Below are 21,805 nucleotides of genomic sequence, written 5' to 3' on the forward strand. Positions count from 1 at the left end.
CAATGCCCTCTCTTGCCTGAGCAACACCAATTGGGTTGCAGATCACTCTACGCTGCTGCGGCTCTACAGAGCCCTTGTTGAATCATGAATTGACTATGGGAGTGTGGTTTATGGTTCGGCAGCAACGTTGCATTTACTCAACCCTGTTATATAGCACACATTTGTAGTTCTCCTGAGCATCCTAATTACCGTCTCCTTTTCTCACCAGCAGCAGTCCATCTGCATTGGTGGCCCGCATCGGGGCTAATGATTGCGCTTCGCGTGCGATCGCTTGTGTCCGAACTGGAGTCCTTGCCTATACCACCTCTCCTCGAGGTCTGAATATGTACACCTGCATGGTGTACGCCTCGGCCGCAGTTTCGTCTGGACCTTTCATGTGGCCCTAAGGACTCCGTTAGCCCTGCGGCTCTCCGCTGTCATTTTCTCTCGATTCTTTACGTGTTGCGGGGCTGTGAAGTGGTTTACACCGATGGCTTGATGACTGACGGTTAATTTGGCTAGGCCTACGTTCACGGCGGCCATATTGATCAGCATTCCTTACCCGATGGCGGCAGTGTATTCACTGCAGAGCTGGTGATCATTTCTCGTGCACTTCAGTATCCCCGTTCATGACCTGGGGAGTCTTTTCTTTTATGTACTGACTCCTTGAGCAGTCTGAAAACTAACGATCAGTGCTACCCTCGTCACCCTTTGGTAACGCCCATCCAGGAGTCCTTCTATGCCTGGGAACGGTCCAGTCGTTCAATGGTGTTCGTCGGAACCCCTGGTCACGTCGGATTCCCAGGAAATGAACTTGCTGACAGGCTGGCCAAAAAGGCTACATGGAAACCACATCTGGAGGTGGGCATCCCCTTGCACCGCAAGGTTTTTCAGCTTTGGGAGACGGAATGGCAAAATCTCAGTATGCACAACAAACTGTGAGTCATTAAGGGGTCCACGAATGTGAGGAAGTCCTCGATGAGGGCCTCTTGCAGGGACTCCGTGGTTCTCTGCCAGCTCCACATTGGCCATGCCTAAGCAACCCACGGCTACCTCCTGCACTGTGAAGAGCCACCTTAGCATCGGTGCGGTGCCTGGTTGACAGTGGCCCATATTTTTCTGCTCTGCCCTTCTTTTGCTGCCCTCCAACTTCATCTTCGGTTGCCGGACTCGTTATCATTGATTTTAGTGGACAATGCCTCATTGGCTGATTTTGTTTTACGTTTCATCCATGAGGCTGGGGTTTGTCATTTGATCTGAGTTTTCGTGCATGCCTTTTGTCCCTCTGTGTCCTCCACCCTAGTGCTTTTAGGGTGGAGGTGTTGCAGAGTGGCTGGCTTTTCATTTTTATTTCCATGATCGGTCAGCCACTGTAATCTGCTTCATTGCTTTACTCTCTTCTAACTGTTTTTTGCATCTCTCTGTTGTTTTCTTGTCCTCTTTTGTTCCTTTTAATGTTCCTTGCCTTTCTTTTGTTCTTGTGGTCTTCTTTTCTTTGTGTTTTGTGTTATATGTCTCGTCTGTTTTATTCTCACACTTGTGTCATTGTTTTATTAGGAACAAGGGACCGATGACCTCGTAGTTTGGTCCCTTCCACAAGTATCAGTTCTTATCACATAAGCCACAACAGATTGACAGGATGTGCGTGAAGCAGTCAAGTTGGCCTTTCTGCTGCGTCAATGCTAATATGCCTTTGGTCTCTCTGTTTGGCCGTAGCATGTAATCACTCCCTCAGTGGCAGTACTTAACCATATCAGCAGGCAGCCCCTCATATAACTTCATGAGGCCAGGCTGAACTGTTCTCTTCAAGGCCTCTTGTGTTTGCCATTGGCAGTATCTCACTTTTACCCAACTGTGCAAAGTAAATTAACTACAGCATAACACACCTCTGTTCTTCAAGAGATCCAGCCTAAGGGATCTCAGCTCATGACACTTCTGCAAACTCTCGATATAAATTTATAACTTGGCAGATACATGAAGCACATTTAGTTTTCCCTGCACTAGTTCAGCTTAAACCACAATGTCCATTGACTGTACTTCTAACCTAACAACTATTTCCCACATAATCCAACGGACTTCCTTTGCTCTCCCACAGAAACATCTCTCCATTGAACTATCCCTTACAGACTAGTAAATTTTCATCACCAAACTCTTCATTGTCTACAAATTCCTTAGCAGTCACTTATCAGTAAATTCTTTCTATGCTTAGCATTTCTCCTTGTTTAGCAGGTGGCTTCTTGTCTATTATTACTTAGCTAACCATTACTTGCTTCAGGTAACCCAGTCCACTGGTAGTTGATGGTTAATTTTCTGCATGAGGTGGATGCAAGCTTGCATGAGCTGGATACAAGCTTACAGGAAGCAAGATCAGAAACTCAGCAATATTGGAAACTCAGCAGTATCAGAAACTGAGGTAGTCATGATCATAATATTTCTGCAGTGCCTATCATGGTGCTGCCATATATGCTGGAACATTTGCTCAGTGATAATACGAACCTTCTGTGATGATGTTATAAGCTCATCCAATGAATAAAGGAGGTGTGGTGTTTGGGTGTCATTTAAATGGGTAAACTTGGTTTCCAGCATATCTAATGGTTTATCTGGCCAGTACAACAAGGGTTGTGTCAGGTTCATTATGGTTGTTCCAGTAATGGTAGCTGGGAGATGGAATTTCGTACCTGCTATACCAGTGACTAATATTCCACTGTTCTTTAATTCCATCCTTGTCATTCCTTTGGACCGACCATCTTCATAAAAGTTCACTAACTCTGGCACAAATATGATATAAAACCAGTGCATACCAATCCTTTGAAAGTATGAGAATGACGTCAGGACATCCCTCTGGCATCCTACCACATCTGCTGTACCCATGAATAACTGCATGTCACATATTCATGTGCTGGTCTGGACTGTCCTGGTTGGACATATCGTAATCGTCTTCCCTTTGGCTTCAATAGAGCTCATCTGATGACATCAATACATAGTTATCCCTCTCATTGAAGACTGACAATGCCACATGTATTTCCACCTGTAAAAATTTCTTATTGGTTTCCCAATTCACTGGGTAGGGGTGGGTTGTGAAACACTGTTAATGCACATTCACTCTTATCACAGGAAACTGAACCAATACATGAAGCCTGGTTCCAGTAGTACCAATCTCAACTGTTGCCATATGCTAAAATAATGACAAATTATCTTCCATTGGTTTTACTGTATGCAGCAGCTCTGGCATAAATTCTTGCTGCACTCTTGCAGGCCAGTTAGAAACTGCCACGGAGGTAAGCAGTGTAGGACTTAATTGTCCATGTACCACGTGATGTATTGCCTTCTGCAATGGTATCACTTCTGCCCTTGTGTCACATTGGTTATATACCAGGGATTGTAGCAGCCTTGCTATGGCCACTCTCACATTTAGGAAGTTCAGTCAAGCTTGTACCATATCCAAATCCCAATCAATTGCTCCCAATTGTCTTCATATATTCTGTTAGTTCTGTAGTAAATTCTTGTACTACCCTGATGTTATACAATAGACCTTACTGCGGACTTGCCAAGTGTGTAGTATACAACTCCACAGCTGCTCTGTTGATATCTGCTACCCCCTGCACCAGCATGTCCCAATGTGTTATTTAATTCCTGGATGTCGTCACCATCTGATGTACTAAACGCTGTCCTCAGTAACTTTTCACCTGCATTGAACCATTCCCTCTTCCATCGTAATGATGTATGTGATCCTGAATTCATCACTTAATGCAGCTGGTTCCGTAACTGCTCTTGTACGGTGGTAAAAAACATGCTAAAAATCTCACTCATAGGGGATGAGCATAGGAGTCATCATGGGGGGCCATTTAAAAGTCATTTCTTTGAGTTTCTTGAATAACTCAAAAACCATGGTTTCTAGCAAAAATGTTTCCCAATACAAAATTAAACTACCTTAAATTTCCTACAAAAAAGGTCCTATTCATTTTTTTCTCTAAGACCATCCAAGGTTGGTGTGGATAAGTTTGATGGAATGGGACTGCTCATTTTCAAGTCTAGAACAGTAATCTACTGTAATGTTTCCATGTTGTAGGGGATGGAAAAATCACTGCACCTTGCTGCTGTCTGTCATTGACAGCGTATTGTAAACCTGTGTAATTGCTTGTAATCACTTGGTGGTGAATTATGAATGGCCAAAAGCTTGCTGCACTTCTCTCACCATCGATTGTGTTACCATAAATTGCATAAATCTCTTCCATTGAGGAATTGGGGGCACTTATAGAATTGGCTGCACTGAGTGCAGCCACTTCCCACAAATCCACAGTATATCATCAAAGGTGGGTGTGGATAAATTTGATGGAACGGGACTGCTCATTTTCAGGTCCAGATCAATAATATGCCATAATGGTAGCTTGCATTATTTTGGAATATCTGAAGTTCCATAACATCTATGTGACGTACTTGTTTTGCAAAGGAAGGCAATTTAAGCCTCTGGGCCTCTTCAGATGCTGAGAGAGCTGAGGCTGGGTTGATGTATGTGATACCCTTCATTCTGGGAAAAGTATTCCAGCCAGGAGACATTGAAACTGAAATTGTAATTACGTGTTGACAGCATGTTACTTCTGGGGTAAGCTTTTCGGTGTGGTAGATAGCTGACATCTCCAGCTGTCGAACTTTTTTGTGTAATACCTCACTTTACATCTGCAAATAAGAACTCGTTTAATAAACTGAAAAAAAACCCCACTATATAAACATGAATTAAATGAAGTTAATTCATCCACTCACACAAGAGAACTGGGCAGAAAGTGCTGGGGAGGTATAGGCTGTCTGCAAAATAAAAAGCTAGGAGCACTTGTGGCGTGGAGTTGCCGTTCCTGGAAGAGCACTACATCTACATATATAACTACATCTATATGAATACTCAGCAAATCACAATTAAGTGCCTGGCAGAGGGTTCATCGAGCCACTTTCACAATAATTCTCTATTATTCCAATCGTGTATAACGCATGGAAAAAATGAACACCTTTTGGTGCGAGCTCTGATTTCCCTTATTTTATTATAGTGATGGTTTCTCCCTTTGTAGGTCGGTGTCAGCAAAATATTTTCACATTCAGAGGTGAAAGTTGGTGACTGAAATTTCTTGAGAAGATTCCATTGCAATGAAAAACACCTTTGTTTTAATGATGTCCACCCCAAATCCTGTATCATTTCAGAGACACTCTCCCCTATTCATGATAATGCAATACAGCTGCCATACAAGATGACTACGAATCAATTTCCATTCTAGCAGTGTAGAACAATGTGCATAGATTATGTCCGCATGTGTTTCCTGCATTAGTATTATTAGAAGCTAGTATCTGTTAATGCACTTTGTGAAAAGTAAACACCTCCCAGAAATGTTTGCTCATGCATTGCCAGTGATGTATAATGAGCAATGTGGAGGGTCAGTATAACTTTGTGAAACACCCAAAAGCTACTTCTTGTGGTGTAGTGGGGTAGATAGAGTGGAAATTGCCTGCTTGCTCTTTAGTTTGCAGACCTATGAAGGAGGGAGCAGCATGGCCACAATCTAGTGGCCTGCCTCCCCTTGCACCCCCAGCACACAATTTGTATCTTAATATGGCTACTGCACTTAGACATAGTACACATATTCAACATTTGTTTTAACCCCTTCATTTAACAGTAATCAGTAGTTTTATACCCATAAAACTATTTTAGTAATCTGTGATTTTTCCACTCATAGACTTGAACATGATCAGTCCCATTCCATCAGACATATTCATGCCCACCTTGGAAGGTATTCTGTGGATGTGTGGTAATTGGCTCCACTTAAATAAATGCAGCCTATCCTACAAGTGCCAGCGATTCTTTAATGGAAGAGATTTGCACAGTCTACCAGTAACACAATTAATGGTAAGAGAAGTGCAGTAATTTTCTGCTTGTCCAGTAAATCATCACCAGGTGACTACAACACAATTACACAGGTTTACAATACATTGTCGACAGTTGACTGCAGCAAGGTGCTGTGATTTTTCCATCCCCTGCAATGTGGAAACCATTAGCCCTAGAGAAAAACTGAATTGAACTATTTTTATAGGAAATTTAATTTTAGTTTAATTTTGTTCTTAGAAACATTTTCGATAGAAGCTGCAGTTTTTGAGTTATTTAAGAAAAACATAAAGAAGTGACCTTTAAATGCCCTTCCGTCCTCGTGCTCACACTCCATCGGCTGGGATTTTTAGTATGTTCATTACACTCATACCACTGTACAAAAATTTGTGACTACGCGATCCCCCCAATTAGCCTTCGTTGACACTAACGTGCTCATCCAGAGTGACAAGAGTAGAACCGGATGTTGGAACTACATCTGAATCTTTGTCCTGCTCTAAAAAGTTTTTGTGGACTGTCGTGTCTGAGAATTGTCTATGTACTTTAGTAAATTCCTATTGCGAGAAATCTTTAATCTCTTTTAGATCCTTATTTACACCTCTAAATTGCTCATTAATTTTCTTTTGTATTAAGTCATCCTGTTAATCACTTCTGACAGTAACTCCTCTGCTAAAGATGAAACAGCATACTGTAATCATGATATCTTGCTGTTCATTTCTACAATTCAATCTTATTTGCTTTTACCTTAGTAATTAAATCAGCACTTGACTTATAACTAGTTTTCTACTGTGTCAATTGCAACAGTGTGTATATCTCTTCATAAAAAAAAAATGCTTTTCACACATAAAAATTTTATTTACTCCACATCATAAATCACCACAAAAATGATAAAAATAAAAATAAAGATAAAAAATTCAAATTGGCTTTAACACAGTCCAAATAACAATGCCTGAATAGCTCACTGCATTGCAGTGTCAACAGGAAGCAGGATCGCGCCACTGGGTTACTATTGGTGGAGGTGTGGCTGGATCACTGCACTGGGTTACTATTGATGGAGGTGTGGCTGATGCTGCTGTTCCTCAACACTGCAGAGGATGAAACAATTGTAGTCCTTCTGTATATCCTAGCTGCCAATTTTCCAACTCATAGACTTCATAAAATCTTTTTTTACATAATTGTTGTTGATTGATTTAATGAGTACTCATCAACAATTTAATTGTTCTTAAATCTCATGAACGGCACTGCTGCCAATGGCTTGTGTACTGTGCCACAATTTATGCTGTTAACTTGGATCTCAGTGATAGTCAGTGCCAGATGCCACTTCAGTGGTGGCTTTTGAAGCCCAGTTGGGGCATTTAATGCAAACGAGTAATCTGCGCCAGGTGGTGAGACACTAGCTAGAAGCTATTGATAAGGGAAGGTGAAAGGAGCTTCCTTGGCTCAACCTCTCTCACTCAAACCAAAAACCCCACCCCCCCAACTCTTTACTTCGTACTGATTCTTGAAATTTTGTAAGTAGACTTTCATGACATAATTTGCATCTATCTACAGGAATCTAACAACTGGTTTTTTGACATTGCTACGAGACTTTCTTGTGAATCAATAAACATATGACCATTTATGCCACCCTTCTTTGTATAGTTTCGATGTCCCAAGTTAATTCTGTTTGGTTGGTCCCAAACATGAACTGTATCAGATGAGTTCAAACGCAGTGAACCCTCACCTCAGTTACTACAGTTTCATCTAGTTGTATGAATGAATTGATACTTTATCATAATCTAATGTTTCTTTATGGCCTAATACAGAACTTATTTCTTAATAGCATTGTGTCATTTTTTTTCTCCATGCAGATACGTGGAGGATCTACTAATGCAACAACTGAAACTGAAACTACAACATTTTATTTTGACTGCCATGAAAGACATCTTTCTGCGGTTATTGACAGATTTGTTCAGTTCTTCATTTCACCTCTCCTACAAAGAGAGGCCATGACACGTGAAAGAGAAGCAATAGATTCAGGTATGTATGGAGGTAATTTTGTCTGTAACATTTTATTATACATTTAAAAAAACTATAAAATTACAATAAGACAGAATTACAGGTTAGTACTCAACTCATCAGGTGAAATTCTGTTGGTAGACACATAAAAAAAGAGAATCTGTTCTATCTTTTGGAACTGTTAGTTCCTTCTTTGTGGAGGAAAGAAGAAATGGCTAGAAAGTAGGGGCAGATTACTTTGACCCTAGCTAGTGAGGATAAGATGAGAGGAAGAGGAAGGGGGTAATACCAGAGATTGTATGGCATGAAAGATAGTACATTGATAAGCACTGAGACAGCTTCAGTACAGAGATGGTAGAAGGACAGAGTGAGTAGTGAAGATAGATTTGTAATGAGATTCAATATTTTCTTGATTTTTGGAAATGTCATCTGGACACCTGTATTTCACAATGAATCAGCATTTTTTTTTATATTTTTATATATATATATATATATATATATATATATATATATATATATATATATATATATATATATATATATATATTATTTTATTTTTTATTTTTTTTGTAGTTTAGAATATTGTCCTTTATCTGTCTTCAGCAGCACTTAAATTTATTTGTTGAAAAAAATGAGCAACAAGTTGCGCAAAATGCATTTTATTTCTCTACCTAACATCCTTCTTCAGAAGACTGTACAGAAAAATATTGCACAAACAAGTACAAGCTGGATGAGAATATTTACATTTAAGAAAGAAAAGTTAACAATTTGAAGCTAAAGAGATGGCACATACTTAGAATTATCACATTATTAGCAAGTGTCAAAAACAAGAAGTTGTATGCAGCATATTACTGTTGTCCTAAAAAAATTCAATGTACAGGGCTATTACAAATGATTGAAGCGATTTCATAAATTCGCTGTAGCTCCATTCATTGACATATGGTCACGGCACACTACAGATACGTAGAACAACTCATAAAGTTTTGTTCGGCTGAAGCCGCACTTCAGGTTTCTGCCGCCAGAACGCTCGAGAGCGCAGTGAGACAAAATGGCGACAGGAGCCGAGAAAGCGTATGTTGTGCTTGAAATGCACTCACATCAGTCAGTCATAACAGTGCAACGACACTTCAGGACGAAGTTCAACGAAGATCCACCAATTGCTAACTCCATTCGGCGATGCTATGCGCAGTTTAAAGCTTCTGGATGCCTCACGGTTAAAAGTTTACGGCCCCTTTTTCTTCTGCGAAAAAAACGTTACAGGACACGTGTATCTGGACATGCTGGAAAACTGGCTCATGCCACAACTGGAGACCAACAGCGCTGACTTCATCTTTCAACAGGATGGTGCTCCACCGCACTTCCATCATGATGTTCGGCATTTCTTAAACAGGAGATTGGAAAACCGATGGATCGGTCATGGTAGAGATCATGATCAGCAATTCATGTCATGGCCTTCACGCTCTCCCGACTTAACCCCATGCGATTTCTTTCTGTGGGGTAATGTGAAAGATTCAGTGTTTAAACCTCCTCTACCAAGAAACGTGCCAGAACTGCGAGCTCGTATCAACGATGCTTTCGAACCCATTGATGGGGACATGCTGCGCCGAGTGTGGGAAGAACTTGATTATCGGCTTGATGTCTGCCGAATCACTAAAGGGGCACATATCGGACATTTATGAATGCCTAAAAAAACTTTTTGAGTTTTTGTATGTGTGTGCAAAGCATTGTGAAAATATCTCAAATAATAAAGTTATTGTAGAGCTGTGAAATCATTTCAATCATTTGTAATAACCCTGTAGTAATCAAATTTGTTTATGCAAAGAGAGTTCATAAGTGCTTACATATGGATCATAGAGCATATTCAAATATGATATAAGGAAACCAAACAGTAAAAGCAGTCATCATGCCAGAAATGGATCATCTTGAGGTTGGTCTCAGATTGGGTGTAAAAGCATGATAAAATAATGGAACAAAAACTTGCACAACTACAGTAGCCTTAAAACATAAGTGAAAATGTAAGTGTGCATAGCCAGTGCATTAACTAATGTATAAAATCCTTATGATACATAAAATAAGTTAATACAAACAACATCTGGCACTATGGGTGGGAAGTTTAGGAGGTAATCGCTGGAACAAGTGTAGTGATGTCATTAGTCAACTAGCAGGGAACCAATCGGCAAAAACAAAGTGCAAAGCATATCATTGTATTGGACTGTAGCTGGATTAATGGAGAAACAATTCTCAATCAGTAGCTGATATGAAGGGTCAGAAAGTAATTACAGAGAAAAGGAAGTATGGGCACTATTGTATTCTTCTATTACAGTGAAATAACTGGCACCAGAATATCACCAGGTTGCAGACACGATTCATGAAACAATTGAAAGTAGTGACATTTGGTTTAGAACACATCGCTTAACTCATGTAGAGAGGTCAATAGCATGCTCACAGGAAATAAGGCCGCACAAACAACGTGTGGGATGCTCCAAGGAGCCAAAAGCAATAACTGGAGTAACTAGACAAATGGTTCCTAACCAATAGCCAAAACGAAGGATCAAAAATAACTGCACGAGAAAAGAAAAGTGGACATAGCCGTATGATCCTGTTATAGTGAAATATATGGGGCAGTCAAAAAATTTCCATGCAAAGGCCGTACAGACCAAAATGAGTATGCGAGTTGGGCAAAATTGCTGCCAGCGTTGAGACAGTCATCCTGTCAATGCATAAGGTTGAAGACACCCGTTTTTTTTTTTTAAAACACTACGTCCTGTTGCCTGCAGAAGTCCGTAACTGCCTGCTACACATTGTCATCTGACTGGAATTTTCGACCCTTCAATGCCTTTCTTAAGGGACCGAATCCATGAATATCATAAGGGAAGAAATCAAGACTATATCGTGGTTGCTCGAGTGTCTCCTATTGATGTAACTTCTGTGGTACAACATTTACAATATTTTTTTCAATATGGGGATTGTGATTATCGTGAAGCTGCGGCACTCTTTACCACAGTTTTTCCAGTTTCCAACCAACATGCTGCCTTTTACACATTCTTCATTCTGTGGTGGATGTGTAGTTGTGTCTTTCCTTCAGCATCCAAGAAAAGAAAAACAGTACATTGGTCCTATTTGTATGCATTTCGTAATAACATTGCCGTAGTTCACATTTCTGGATTTATGGCACACACCAACACAAAGACGTAAATGCCACATTAATCCCTTGCCTATATCTCATTGGTTATATACCTGCATCAAAATTGCACTATGTTGGACACCTGTAGCAAAAATGAATCATCACCTTTTGCACTTTGTTTTCATCTACAGGTTCCCTGATAGCATGTTATTGACCTCAGTGCACTAGTTTCAGTGATTAGTTCCTAAACTTCCCATCCCTAGTGCCACATGTTATTTTGTATTAACGTACTTTATTCAACATTAAGATTTTAAATATTAGTGAATATGCTCTTTATATATTTTTGTATATGTTTTTTTAGCAACTACTGTTGCATAAGTTTCTGTTTTATTATTTTATCATACTTTTACCTCCACTCTGAGACCAATCTTAAGACATGCATGTCTTTAGCTTATTAGCTCCAGTTCTGGCATGATGTCTGCACTTATTGTTTGGTTTCCTTGTGCCATATTTGTACATGTACTGTGATCCACATGTAAGCACTTACGAGCTCTTTTTACATTAACACATTTTATTATTGTGTTAAGGCCGCCTCCGAAGCATAGTGGTAGTGTTTCCACCTACCACGCAAGGGGCCCGGGTTTGATTCCCGGCAGGGGACTGGGCGTTGTGTGTCCTTCATCATCATTGACCCGCAAGTCGCTGAAGTGGTGTCAACTAAAAAGGACTTGCAGTATGGCGGGCGAACTCCCCCGCCTGGGACCTACTGGCCAACAATGCCATATGATCATTTCATTTTTTTCTTCATTGTATTAAATTTTGTTCTTGTATTTTTTTAGGGCTACTGTTATATGCTGAATACACCTGCTAATATTTGATGCTCTATAATATGCGATAATTCTCAGTATGTATCATTTACCTTCGAATTGTTAAACTTTTCTTTCTTAAATTTTAAAATTTTTTCTAGCTTTTACTTGTTAGTGGTATATTTTTCTGTAGAGCCTTCTGAAGAAGGGCGCTTCTTTTTATTATATAACTTTCTCCTTCATGTTCATACGTCAGGTATATGCTAGTTTTTTGCTCGAAACACACAAAAATGTAAAGCTGAGGATTTCAATACATGTTAAAATGTTATTTTCTCTGGGTGTGGTATAATGCATTGGTTATGGGATCATTCACACTGGACTGGAGATGAACAGTGTGAGGAGGTATCAGACACAATTCTCTGAAAGGTTGTGACCTGCTTAAAGTAGACCAAATGTAAAATTTGAGTTTATCCGTGTATGAGGTTGTTCATAAAACTTGTTTTACTTATACTGAAATATTAATTGATTCTTTGCATAACTGAAGACTTTTGGAAGTGCATAAAATTGTAACAACTGAGGTCACTGTTGGGAATTATATGGAATGCAATGGCTGACTATTATTTTTTGGCTGTTTTAATTGGTAATCAGTGCAGGTACATTTACTGTTTCAGAATTTCAGATGGCTGCACCACGGGACTCGGTTCGCAAAGAACAGTTTCTCTGTAGTCTTGCAAAAGAAGGTTATCCTGCAAGAAAATTTACATGGGGTAATATGAAAACACTAAGAGATGATGTAGATGATAATGTCTTATATGAAACATTGCATGCTTTCCGAAAAAGGCATTACTCCGCTCACCGGATGACTGTTGCTATACAGGTGCGTTCTTAGCATTACAGAATCAGCTCTCCTTTTTGTATTTGGTATCAGTTGTCTGTAGACTGAAGATGGCATATTTTCAGGCTCGTCTGCCTATGACAACACTGGAGGACATGGTTTGTGATAATTTCCTGGCTATTCAATGCAACAATGAACCTCGAAATGACTTCTCAGAGTATGTCAATTCTTTTGACACTGATGTATTTCACAAACTATATAGAATGTTGCCTGTGAAAGAGCTTATTCAGGTAAATATATTACGCTGTTTTGAATAAGATTGTGGCACACGAAAGCTGGTTGGGAAGGCCTTTGTACCGTCATATGCCGCCTTCTAATCAGTTCCAATTATAGATTCTGTGTCAGTACAGTAACTGTTTATGCACTTTTGGACATAAACAAATTTATCCAGTTTCATTATTGTGGTTTCTGTGTGATATGCAGACTGCAGAATATTATTTTAACCAGTGTCCACCTGAGAACAAAGTCATTTAGTTTCATAATCACCTTCAGTTACGATGCAGACAGAAAAGACCGGCTTGATAAAGATATTTTCCTCTTAACCCATCTGTTTTTCAGTGTAGTTTTCCACAAATCTGGTTCTTGGTATTGATATGTTAATGCTTGTTGAATTTATTTTTCTTAATCCAGTTGCACCTTTTTATATGTTTACTTTCATTTTCGTACCTTGGGGAATGTCAAACCTACCAAGTCATGTGTCTTCAGTTGCCAAGCATTCAGAGTGAAATATGAAACACCCTACATCCTTGGAATACGTATAAACATTTCTGCATTCACATTACTTGATCAGACAAACAACAACCCACTGTCTTCCCTTCTTACTAGTAGTTACCCTAGCCAACTCCACAACTGATTGTTGTCAAAACAACAGAGAGGGTGTGTCTATCATTATGGAATATTATAGTTGTCTGGAATAAGAAACCCAGGTTCTTGATTGGAACAGTTATCTTCTCTTGTCCAATACTAAAATGAGGTCCATCCTGCTCATTTCTTTCTGCACATAATTCGGAGTAATACTTTGCTGTCCTCCCATCCTGTACTGCAGTAATGTGTCAGAGGCACTCCTAAACTAACTATGTTGTCATATGGTTAATGCACTTGTGACTCTCCTGGTGCAAAACTTATCTGGGACCCTCATTGTGGGGTAGTTGCTTGTATGAAATCCAGTCATCAAAACAGCTCAGATTTTAGCTAATATTCCAGTTTTTGGGTATATCACTGTCCTTCCGTTTTGTTTATTGTCTTCTTATCGGTCTTATGGGTCATGCGTCATTTTTTATCTTCCAGTGTTCATGTCTTCTTCTTACATCCATTTAATTAATTGCAAATTTTTCTCTTTCCCCACTCTTAACATTTCTGAGTTTGTGTTTTGTTCAGTTAATGTTATTTCCGTCCATTGTTTATTCTATATCCTTAGCTTCCCTCCTTCTCCTCCTTTGCCTTGTTTATGGTTTGCATGTCCAATGTCTCATTCCTTTCTGTTTGCCTCGTTCCCCAAACTTCTAACTCCTCAAGTTTTTGTATCTTATCCATAACTGTATTATCCTTCCTTTCTTTCCTGTATTCTTGAGTAACTTCCTTCACTAATTGTTCTATAGATTTTTTCCCTCCAACACTTTTAGCAGATGGATGAATCCTACTTTTTTTTTCTTTTTTCTTTTTTTAAATCTGTCACTCTGTTACTATCTGGTAAGTAAATATGATTTCTTTAGCCATTAGGTTGTAGTGTTATTTTGGGTAGCACTTCTCTTTACAGAGCAGTAATATCTGCATTAAATATCTCATCATGATAGTCTTCTTTTGACAGTTCCCTGCCAATTTATGACAATAATTTATGATTTATGTGTACCTGCATATACTTCCACCACACTTTTACACACCAAAGTCACATTCGGGAAGAGCTGGATTCAGTATCTGTGCATTTGGTATTACAACTAATGTTAGATCAAGCCTCTTTCAGATGAACTTATGTTTAATAAGATCAATTACTGTGGACACAGATACCTATCTAGCTACTGAAACATGAGTTTTTCTTAATTTCTCTAAATAATTTTCCGTGAACAGCAGGCTAGTTCTGGAAACACTGTGGCCAGTTTCCTGACTCTATAATATGTGCTCCACCTCTTATGTCTTCCTCATTTTATGGAATATTAAATCTTATTTTTTCCTTTTAATTTTGAGTTTCACATTTTTCACATTTGGCATTTATTTTTGATCTGAATTGTTGTATTCGCTCTTGTTACCTTGCCTCCTCTTTCATATTTTACTTCAGTTCTATTTTATATCCCATTATTCAGCCAGGTTGTTCCAGGGTGTTCTTGAAACAACTCATTGCATTCAGTGTAACTATTTCATGCTTCAGTTTGGTTTGTATCTCTAAATGTTCCATGGACCCCTTTTATTCTGCATACCGTATTTACTTGAATCTAAGCCGCACTCGAATCTAAGCCACACCTGAAAAATGAGACTCGAAATAAAAGAAAAACGAATTTCCCAAATCTAAGCCGCACCTGAAATTTGAGACTCGAAATTCAAGGGGAGAGGAAAGTCTTAGGCCGCACATCGAAATCGAAACAAAGTTGGTCCATTGTAATATGAGACACAATTTAGGTCGAATGAATGACAATGCAGCTACAGTAGTTTGGTTCGAGTCGTAAGCTTAGCAGTTAAGCTTTACCAGGTAGCCATTGATATGCGTCAGGCGCTCCGTCCGTATTTATAAGGGTACCCTTCCTTTTTCACGTGCTTCATCTGGTTTGAATCGATTGCTTATTTTGTTTTGATCTGGTAAGTGCCGTTTTCTTTGGTATAGGTGTTTACGTCACTCTAAGCTGAAAATGCATTACTGTACTGTGTCATGCATTGTTTGTCGCATTCTGATAGTGCGTGTTTACGGCCTGTCGCCGCTCGCGGCATGGCTTGCTTTTGTGCGCGCTACCGCCACTTACAATTAAAAAAAGAGAGAGGAATCGTCTCATTAGCGAAACAATGACAAGAGACTACTATTTGTTATTACTTACACTGCTGCTTTCTTTGATAATGATCAACAAGAACCAAATAATAGACTGCGTATAATAGAACATGTTCTGAACGAGAGTTAGTCGAAAATTTTTCGCCATTTGAAAATCTTTGCGGCCACTTCTTTAGTACATCAAATTCTGCACAGAAATGAGAGTCATCTTAGATTTAAAAATCTAGTCAGTTGCCTTGCTTCATTTCTGACTGTATCACTATTAGGCATAAGAATAATACGAATATAAACATGACACGATACGTATATTCTTCCGTGTTTGCTGTTGTCTCACTTTAGTTTCGTAGTTTACTAGGCAGACAGGATTTAAATGAGATAGCAGCACACACGAAAGAATACATGCCAAAATGTTTATATTCGTATTATTCTTACGGTGAAGAGAATACTGTACGTGATTCACATTTCATCAGGTTCCTATTAGCAACCATCTCTTCTCACAGGTAGGAAAAAATTCAGAACGTAGAGTTGGCCATATTGAGAAACATCCCAAACAGTCTTGCCAGTCAGATTTTCGTAGTACATTGAAATTCTGCTACATTCGAAGATGAACAATGCGGAATTTGTATTTACTTCGTTGGATAATGTATGAAAATGCAGTGGTCGAAACTCGGGGTGGAGAGAAAAAGCTCTTCTTCCACCTTTTTTTAAAAATTTATTTACTGACGCAGAGGTATTGGCGCCAGTATTTATCTTTGTGCCTACAAAGCGTGCATGTGTAGTGCTACATATATTCGACGGCAGAAGTTAGTTGTGGCGGCACCTGCCAACATTTTTCAGAACTTCCGCTTGGTTTGCACTCGATTCTAAGCCGCAGGCGGTTTTTTGGATTACAAAAACCGGAAAAAAGTGCGGCTTAGATTCGAGTAAATACGGTAAATTCACAGCAACATATTTGCCAGGAGTGTAATGTTCACTGAGAATTTGAGAACCGATGTGTTTCTTTGCTTGTGGATATTTTTTATATTGAATCACTTTTGTAGTAGCAATGACAAAGTTTTTTTAATATAAATAGACCCCTTTCATAAGAATGCACTACCAATGAGAGCACAAAAGTTTTCTTTTTCATGTGTATGGAAATATCTGTGTGTGATGGATTTCCTTATAGGAAGGAAGGTGTTGTACCTAGCTGAACGATGAAAGCTTTATTTGGGATTCTATTAGTGATGAACAAATGATTCACCTAGATCTCTGATCTAGCCATCATATTGCAATGTTGTTGTTGTTGTTGTTGTTGGTCGTGGTTTGCAGCCCTAAGCCTGGTTTGATGCTGTCCTCCCAGCTAGTCTGCCGTGTGCAAACCTCATCATCACCTCTGCTACCCCACTGCAACCTATATACATTTGAACTGTACAATTTTTACCCCCCCCCCCCCCCCCCAAGTTCTCTTCAATACCAAATTGGCAATTCTTTAATGCCTCTGTGTGTATCCTATTAATTGATCCCTTCTTTTAATCAAGCTGTGCCATAAATTTCTTTTCTTCCAAGTTTGATTTGGTACCTCCTTACTAGTTATGCACTCTATCAATCTAATCTTCAGCATTATTCTGTAGCACCATATTTTAACACTTTAAACAAATACTTTCTAAAACTTAAATTTGTATTCTTTGATAAAAAATTCCTCCTTGTCAGAAATGCTTTCCTTGCCATAACCAGACTGCATTTTTTTATCCTTTCTACTTTGGCCATCATTACTTATTTTGCTGCCTAAATAGCAGAACTCATCTACTATTTTCAGTGTCCCATTTCTTGATCTGATTCACTCAGCATTCCGATTTTGTTGCTCTTGTTTTACTTTCGTTGGTGTTAATCTTACATCCTGTTTCCAAGACACTATGCATTTTGTTCAACTGTTCTTCCAAGTCCTTTGTTGTCTCTTACAGAATTACAGTGCCTTATACAGAATTACAATGTCTTTGCAAACATCAGTATTATTATTTCTTCTCCCTGAACTTTAAATCCTTTCCCAAATTTTTCTTTGGCTTTGCTTTACTGCTTGCTTCCATGTATGCAATCTTCTTACATGATTCTTAAATGGAGTGTTAGCAAAGATTAAATTATTCTCTGTACATAGTTCTATGATGCAGGTTCCTCTTTCATTCCTTTCTCTTACTATTTTCCCTTCTCTTCCTTTTTCTACTGTTGCATTCTGGTGGCCCATCACAATTAAATTTAAATGTTTGAATAATTTCTTTTATCTCACCATACAGGGTGATTGCAATTAAAGCTCCATTTTCAAAATGCTGTAAAAAAAGAACCACAGTTCAGAATGTTGTTGAACTGGAACAGAACGTTATGGAAGAAGGGAGAAATGTTTAACAAAAATTTTCCCATTAGGTGGTGCTTATTGCATGACCACACAAGTTTAGCATTAACAGTTGTGATGCTATTAATTAGTTAAGGCCATCCACCGTGCCAAGGTCCTGTGGCCAAAAACTTCATGAAAAGCAACAATGAGATCGGTTTTTAAATTTTGTGAGACTGGCACATGACATGTTCAACAATATGCTGTCCACCATTTTCTGCCACAAGTTGAAATGGAGAAACGGCATGTTCCACAACATACTACATTGTCTCAGGGGGTCACATTCAGAATGCAGTGTGCAATTTGTGCCTTCATTTGAACTATGTTTGTAATTGGAGCACTGAACACAGCATTTTTCAAATAACTGCACAGCCAAAAGTCACATGGATTAAGATCAGGTGATCTGGACAGCCAGACTGTGGGAAAATGGTGGCTGATAATTGTAGCATTTCCAAAATGCCTTTAAGCAGCTACTTTCACTGGCTGTGCAATGTGTGGAGGAGCTTCATATTGCATGAAAATGGTCCCACCTACACTTCCAAGCTGTTAAAGTGTTGGAATGAAACTGGCGAGCGAAAGACTTCCATAGCATTTAGCAGTTATGGTACAGGTAACAAGACCTGCAGGACCGATCTCCTCGAAAAACTATGGCCGTATCATAAATGATGCCATCAACCCGCACCACACAGTCACCTTTGCAGAATGAAGTAGTACCAGTTGATGTTTGTATGAATTTTCCATTGTCCGTCTTTTGCAATTCTGCATATTGACTTGTTCTTAGAGATGGAAATAGGTTTTGTCTGTTCACAGAATGTTTCATGGTCATTTATTGTCCACTAAAGTAGTAAAGGAGTTTTGCTATTTGGGGAGCAAAATAACTGATGATGGTCGAAGTAGAGAGGATATAAAATGTAGACTGGCAATGGCAAGGAAAGCGTTTCTGAAGAAGAGAAATTTGTTAACATCGGGTATAGATTTAAAGAAGTCGTTTCTGAAAGTATTTGTATGGAGTGTAGCCATGTATGGAAGTGAAACATGGACGATAAATAGTTTGGACAAGAAGAGAATAGAAGCTTTCGAAATATGGTGCTACAGAAGAATGGTGAAAATTAGATGGGTAGATCACATAACTAATGAGGAGGTATTGAATAGAATTGGGGAGAAGAGGAGTTTGTGGCACAACTTGACAAGAAGAAGGGACCAGTTGGTAGGACATGTTCTGAGGCATCAAGGGATCACAAATTTAGCATTGGAGGGCAGCGTGGAGGGTAAAAATCGTAGAGGGAGACCAAGAGACGAATACACTTAGCAGCTTCAGAAGGATGTAGGTTGCAGTAGGTACTGGGAGATGAAGCAGCTTGCACAGGATAGAGTAGCATGGAGAGCTGCATCAAACCAGTCTCAGGACTGAAGACAACAACAACAACAACAACAACATATTGTCCACTTCCACGTGAGCAAGAAATTCCAGTGCAAATGTTTGCTGTCAAATCTGCAGGAAGTATCTCCTGAAAATGGGTAATTTTGTGCGAGTAGTGATGCAGGATGTTTCATAGGATTTTGTGCGCTGTGCTCACAGGCATGTCCAAAGTTTGGTCAATTTCCCATGCACTGCATGTGTGCACACCACTGCTTGACTCCTGCAGTGCTGTGGCTCCATTTTCTACTGACATGGAATCAGTTGTTTTCCTCTCTCTGCCACATTGCATCTCAGAAGAGACTGTCTTTTTTTAAATTTCATGATCATTTTCTCTAGACTCTTGGCAGACACAAAACCAATGCCTTTTATACCCTTAAGTATCTTGAACTTCTACAGAGCTACTGGTGCACATTCACCATTCTTGTAAAAGAGCTTTATTTATGTTTGATGATGAACTACAGTTTCATACCAATTGTAATAAGCGGGAAATCCGAGTTTGAGTCCTGTTCCTGCACAAATTTTCATATGTTTGTGCAGGTGATGTCTATTACTGTTAAGTTAAATTTGGGGAATCAATTTCAAGCAGCTTTACCAGCAGCTCGTAGTCCTGCATTGAGACAGTCATGCCAAGCATCTCAGAGGGAAATGGAGGGACAGACATGCACCCCATGTCTCTTATTTTGCTTTTCCTGCCACTTACAGTACCATTTAGTGGTTAAATTGTTTCCATATCATATCTCCCTCATTTGATAATATTCTGTTCAAATGTAATATTGAACACAGATTCTTTTTCTACTGCATTTTGTAACTGGAACTTTAATTATAGTCACCCTGTACATTCTTTCAATCTCTGTGAATGTTGGCTTCGTGTCTTCTCTTGGCTACCTAATATTGTGTACCACAAGAGAAGTGTGACAAAATGCAAAGTGCTGTTAATTTTATGGTGAAGTTACAAAATCTGATAATTTTTTTGCTGTGCTCAATGTTGTTTCTAATTGCATTAAAACCAGAAGCTAAACACAAAGATGATCACAGTGCACAGACGCCTTGGGAACGTGATTGAATATTTATTTCATGGGTGGTGAAATGTTTTATGTTTCCGTCAACAACTATTTTGAATTTGGGGATTTCACAGTGTGCACTTCCATCTTCTTTTGGCAACAAGGCTCAGCAATTCATTTTTTTTTCATAGTACCTCATAAAAATGTCAGTGTACATACAGATCCCAGCGAACAGAATTTGGAAAAGATTGGACACAGTTTCCTGAAGCTAATTTTTTTCCAACACAGGTTGTTCCATAACTAATCTTGAAGCTTCTGGTAAATCCATCAGTACTGTGGAAATAACTCTTCTCTTGCCACAAAACACAGTGCCCACCACTGGTACAGATTTTTCAATTACAGAAAGTAAGCAGCCAATGAGCTTAACATGTTTATGTTTTGTGTTTGTTATCCGACCTTTGTGAACAATCCAAAATGTTTGTGAAATCTGCTGCCATGCAGGGGATTGAAATCATACACTTCATAAGTCAGATTTATTTCACAATTTGTACTTCCTGCCTACATTTTATTCCAGTGATGGAAGAACAAATATTCTGACAATTATATGTAGATCACAGTTGTAGTAATACATAAGCTTTCAATGTTTTAGGTAGACCTTACTTGGGCGTTTCCACCAATGTTGGCAAAATATCGCAGCAAACCACACCATTATCTCAGCTGGGTCCTTGGACATGAAGGGAAAGGTGGTTTATTTGCGTTGTTACGTAAAAGGTATTTTATTCAATGTTGCACATTCACCTTCTTTGAAAAGTTTTAGTTTGGTTTGTGGTACAATTATGCGTATGTTTCAGATTATGGGCCACTGATATCTACTGTGGGAATGATGAAAGTGGTGGTGCAGAAAATTCAATGTACTCATTGTTTACCATAAGCATTGTACTCACAGCTGTGGGGTATAAAAATATTGATCAGGTAAAATGATTTTATCTTTTTTCACACTTATGTTACAGAATTTTAAGAGAAGTTGGCGTATGTTAACCATATAGTCTATTATAATGTAATTATGCAGTAAATGCAACAGTGCAACACATCAAACAGAGACAATTGTGAAATCAAATTTATAAAAGACATATCTGTTCTCAGGGGAGTCAAGGGAGTGAATGTGCTTTCAGGTGGAGTGTGATTCAAATCACCATCTGGTCATCAGCTTTAAGTAAATTACATAAAGCAGATATTGGGATTGCGGGGGGGGGGGGGGGGGGGGGGGGGGGACATTAATTTTTCTTCCCATCCTTGTCCAATCTGAACTTGGGGCTTCACATCAAAGGGATACAATTTTAATGGGACTTAAATCTGTAATCTTGCTTTGACCAGCGTAAGTTT

General features: G+C 39.0%; 1 protein-coding gene across 3 annotated transcripts in view; it reads left to right on the forward strand.

The window, feature by feature from the left end:
- The window catches only part of LOC126475061 (nardilysin), a 360,282-nt gene that overhangs the window by 87,367 nt on the left and 251,110 nt on the right, over positions 1–21,805 (forward strand). For all 3 annotated transcript variants that reach the window (XM_050102619.1, XM_050102633.1, XM_050102627.1), the window contains exons 5-9: positions 7,696–7,864; positions 12,445–12,650; positions 12,734–12,898; positions 21,072–21,193; positions 21,274–21,394. In XM_050102619.1, coding sequence (XP_049958576.1) covers positions 7,696–7,864; positions 12,445–12,650; positions 12,734–12,898; positions 21,072–21,193; positions 21,274–21,394 — 783 coding nt within the window. The remainder of the gene's footprint in view (positions 1–7,695; positions 7,865–12,444; positions 12,651–12,733; positions 12,899–21,071; positions 21,194–21,273; positions 21,395–21,805) is intronic.

Source organism: Schistocerca serialis, chromosome 1 (assembly GCF_023864345.2).
Source record: "Schistocerca serialis cubense isolate TAMUIC-IGC-003099 chromosome 1, iqSchSeri2.2, whole genome shotgun sequence".
Classification (NCBI taxonomy): domain Eukaryota; kingdom Metazoa; phylum Arthropoda; class Insecta; order Orthoptera; family Acrididae; genus Schistocerca; species Schistocerca serialis.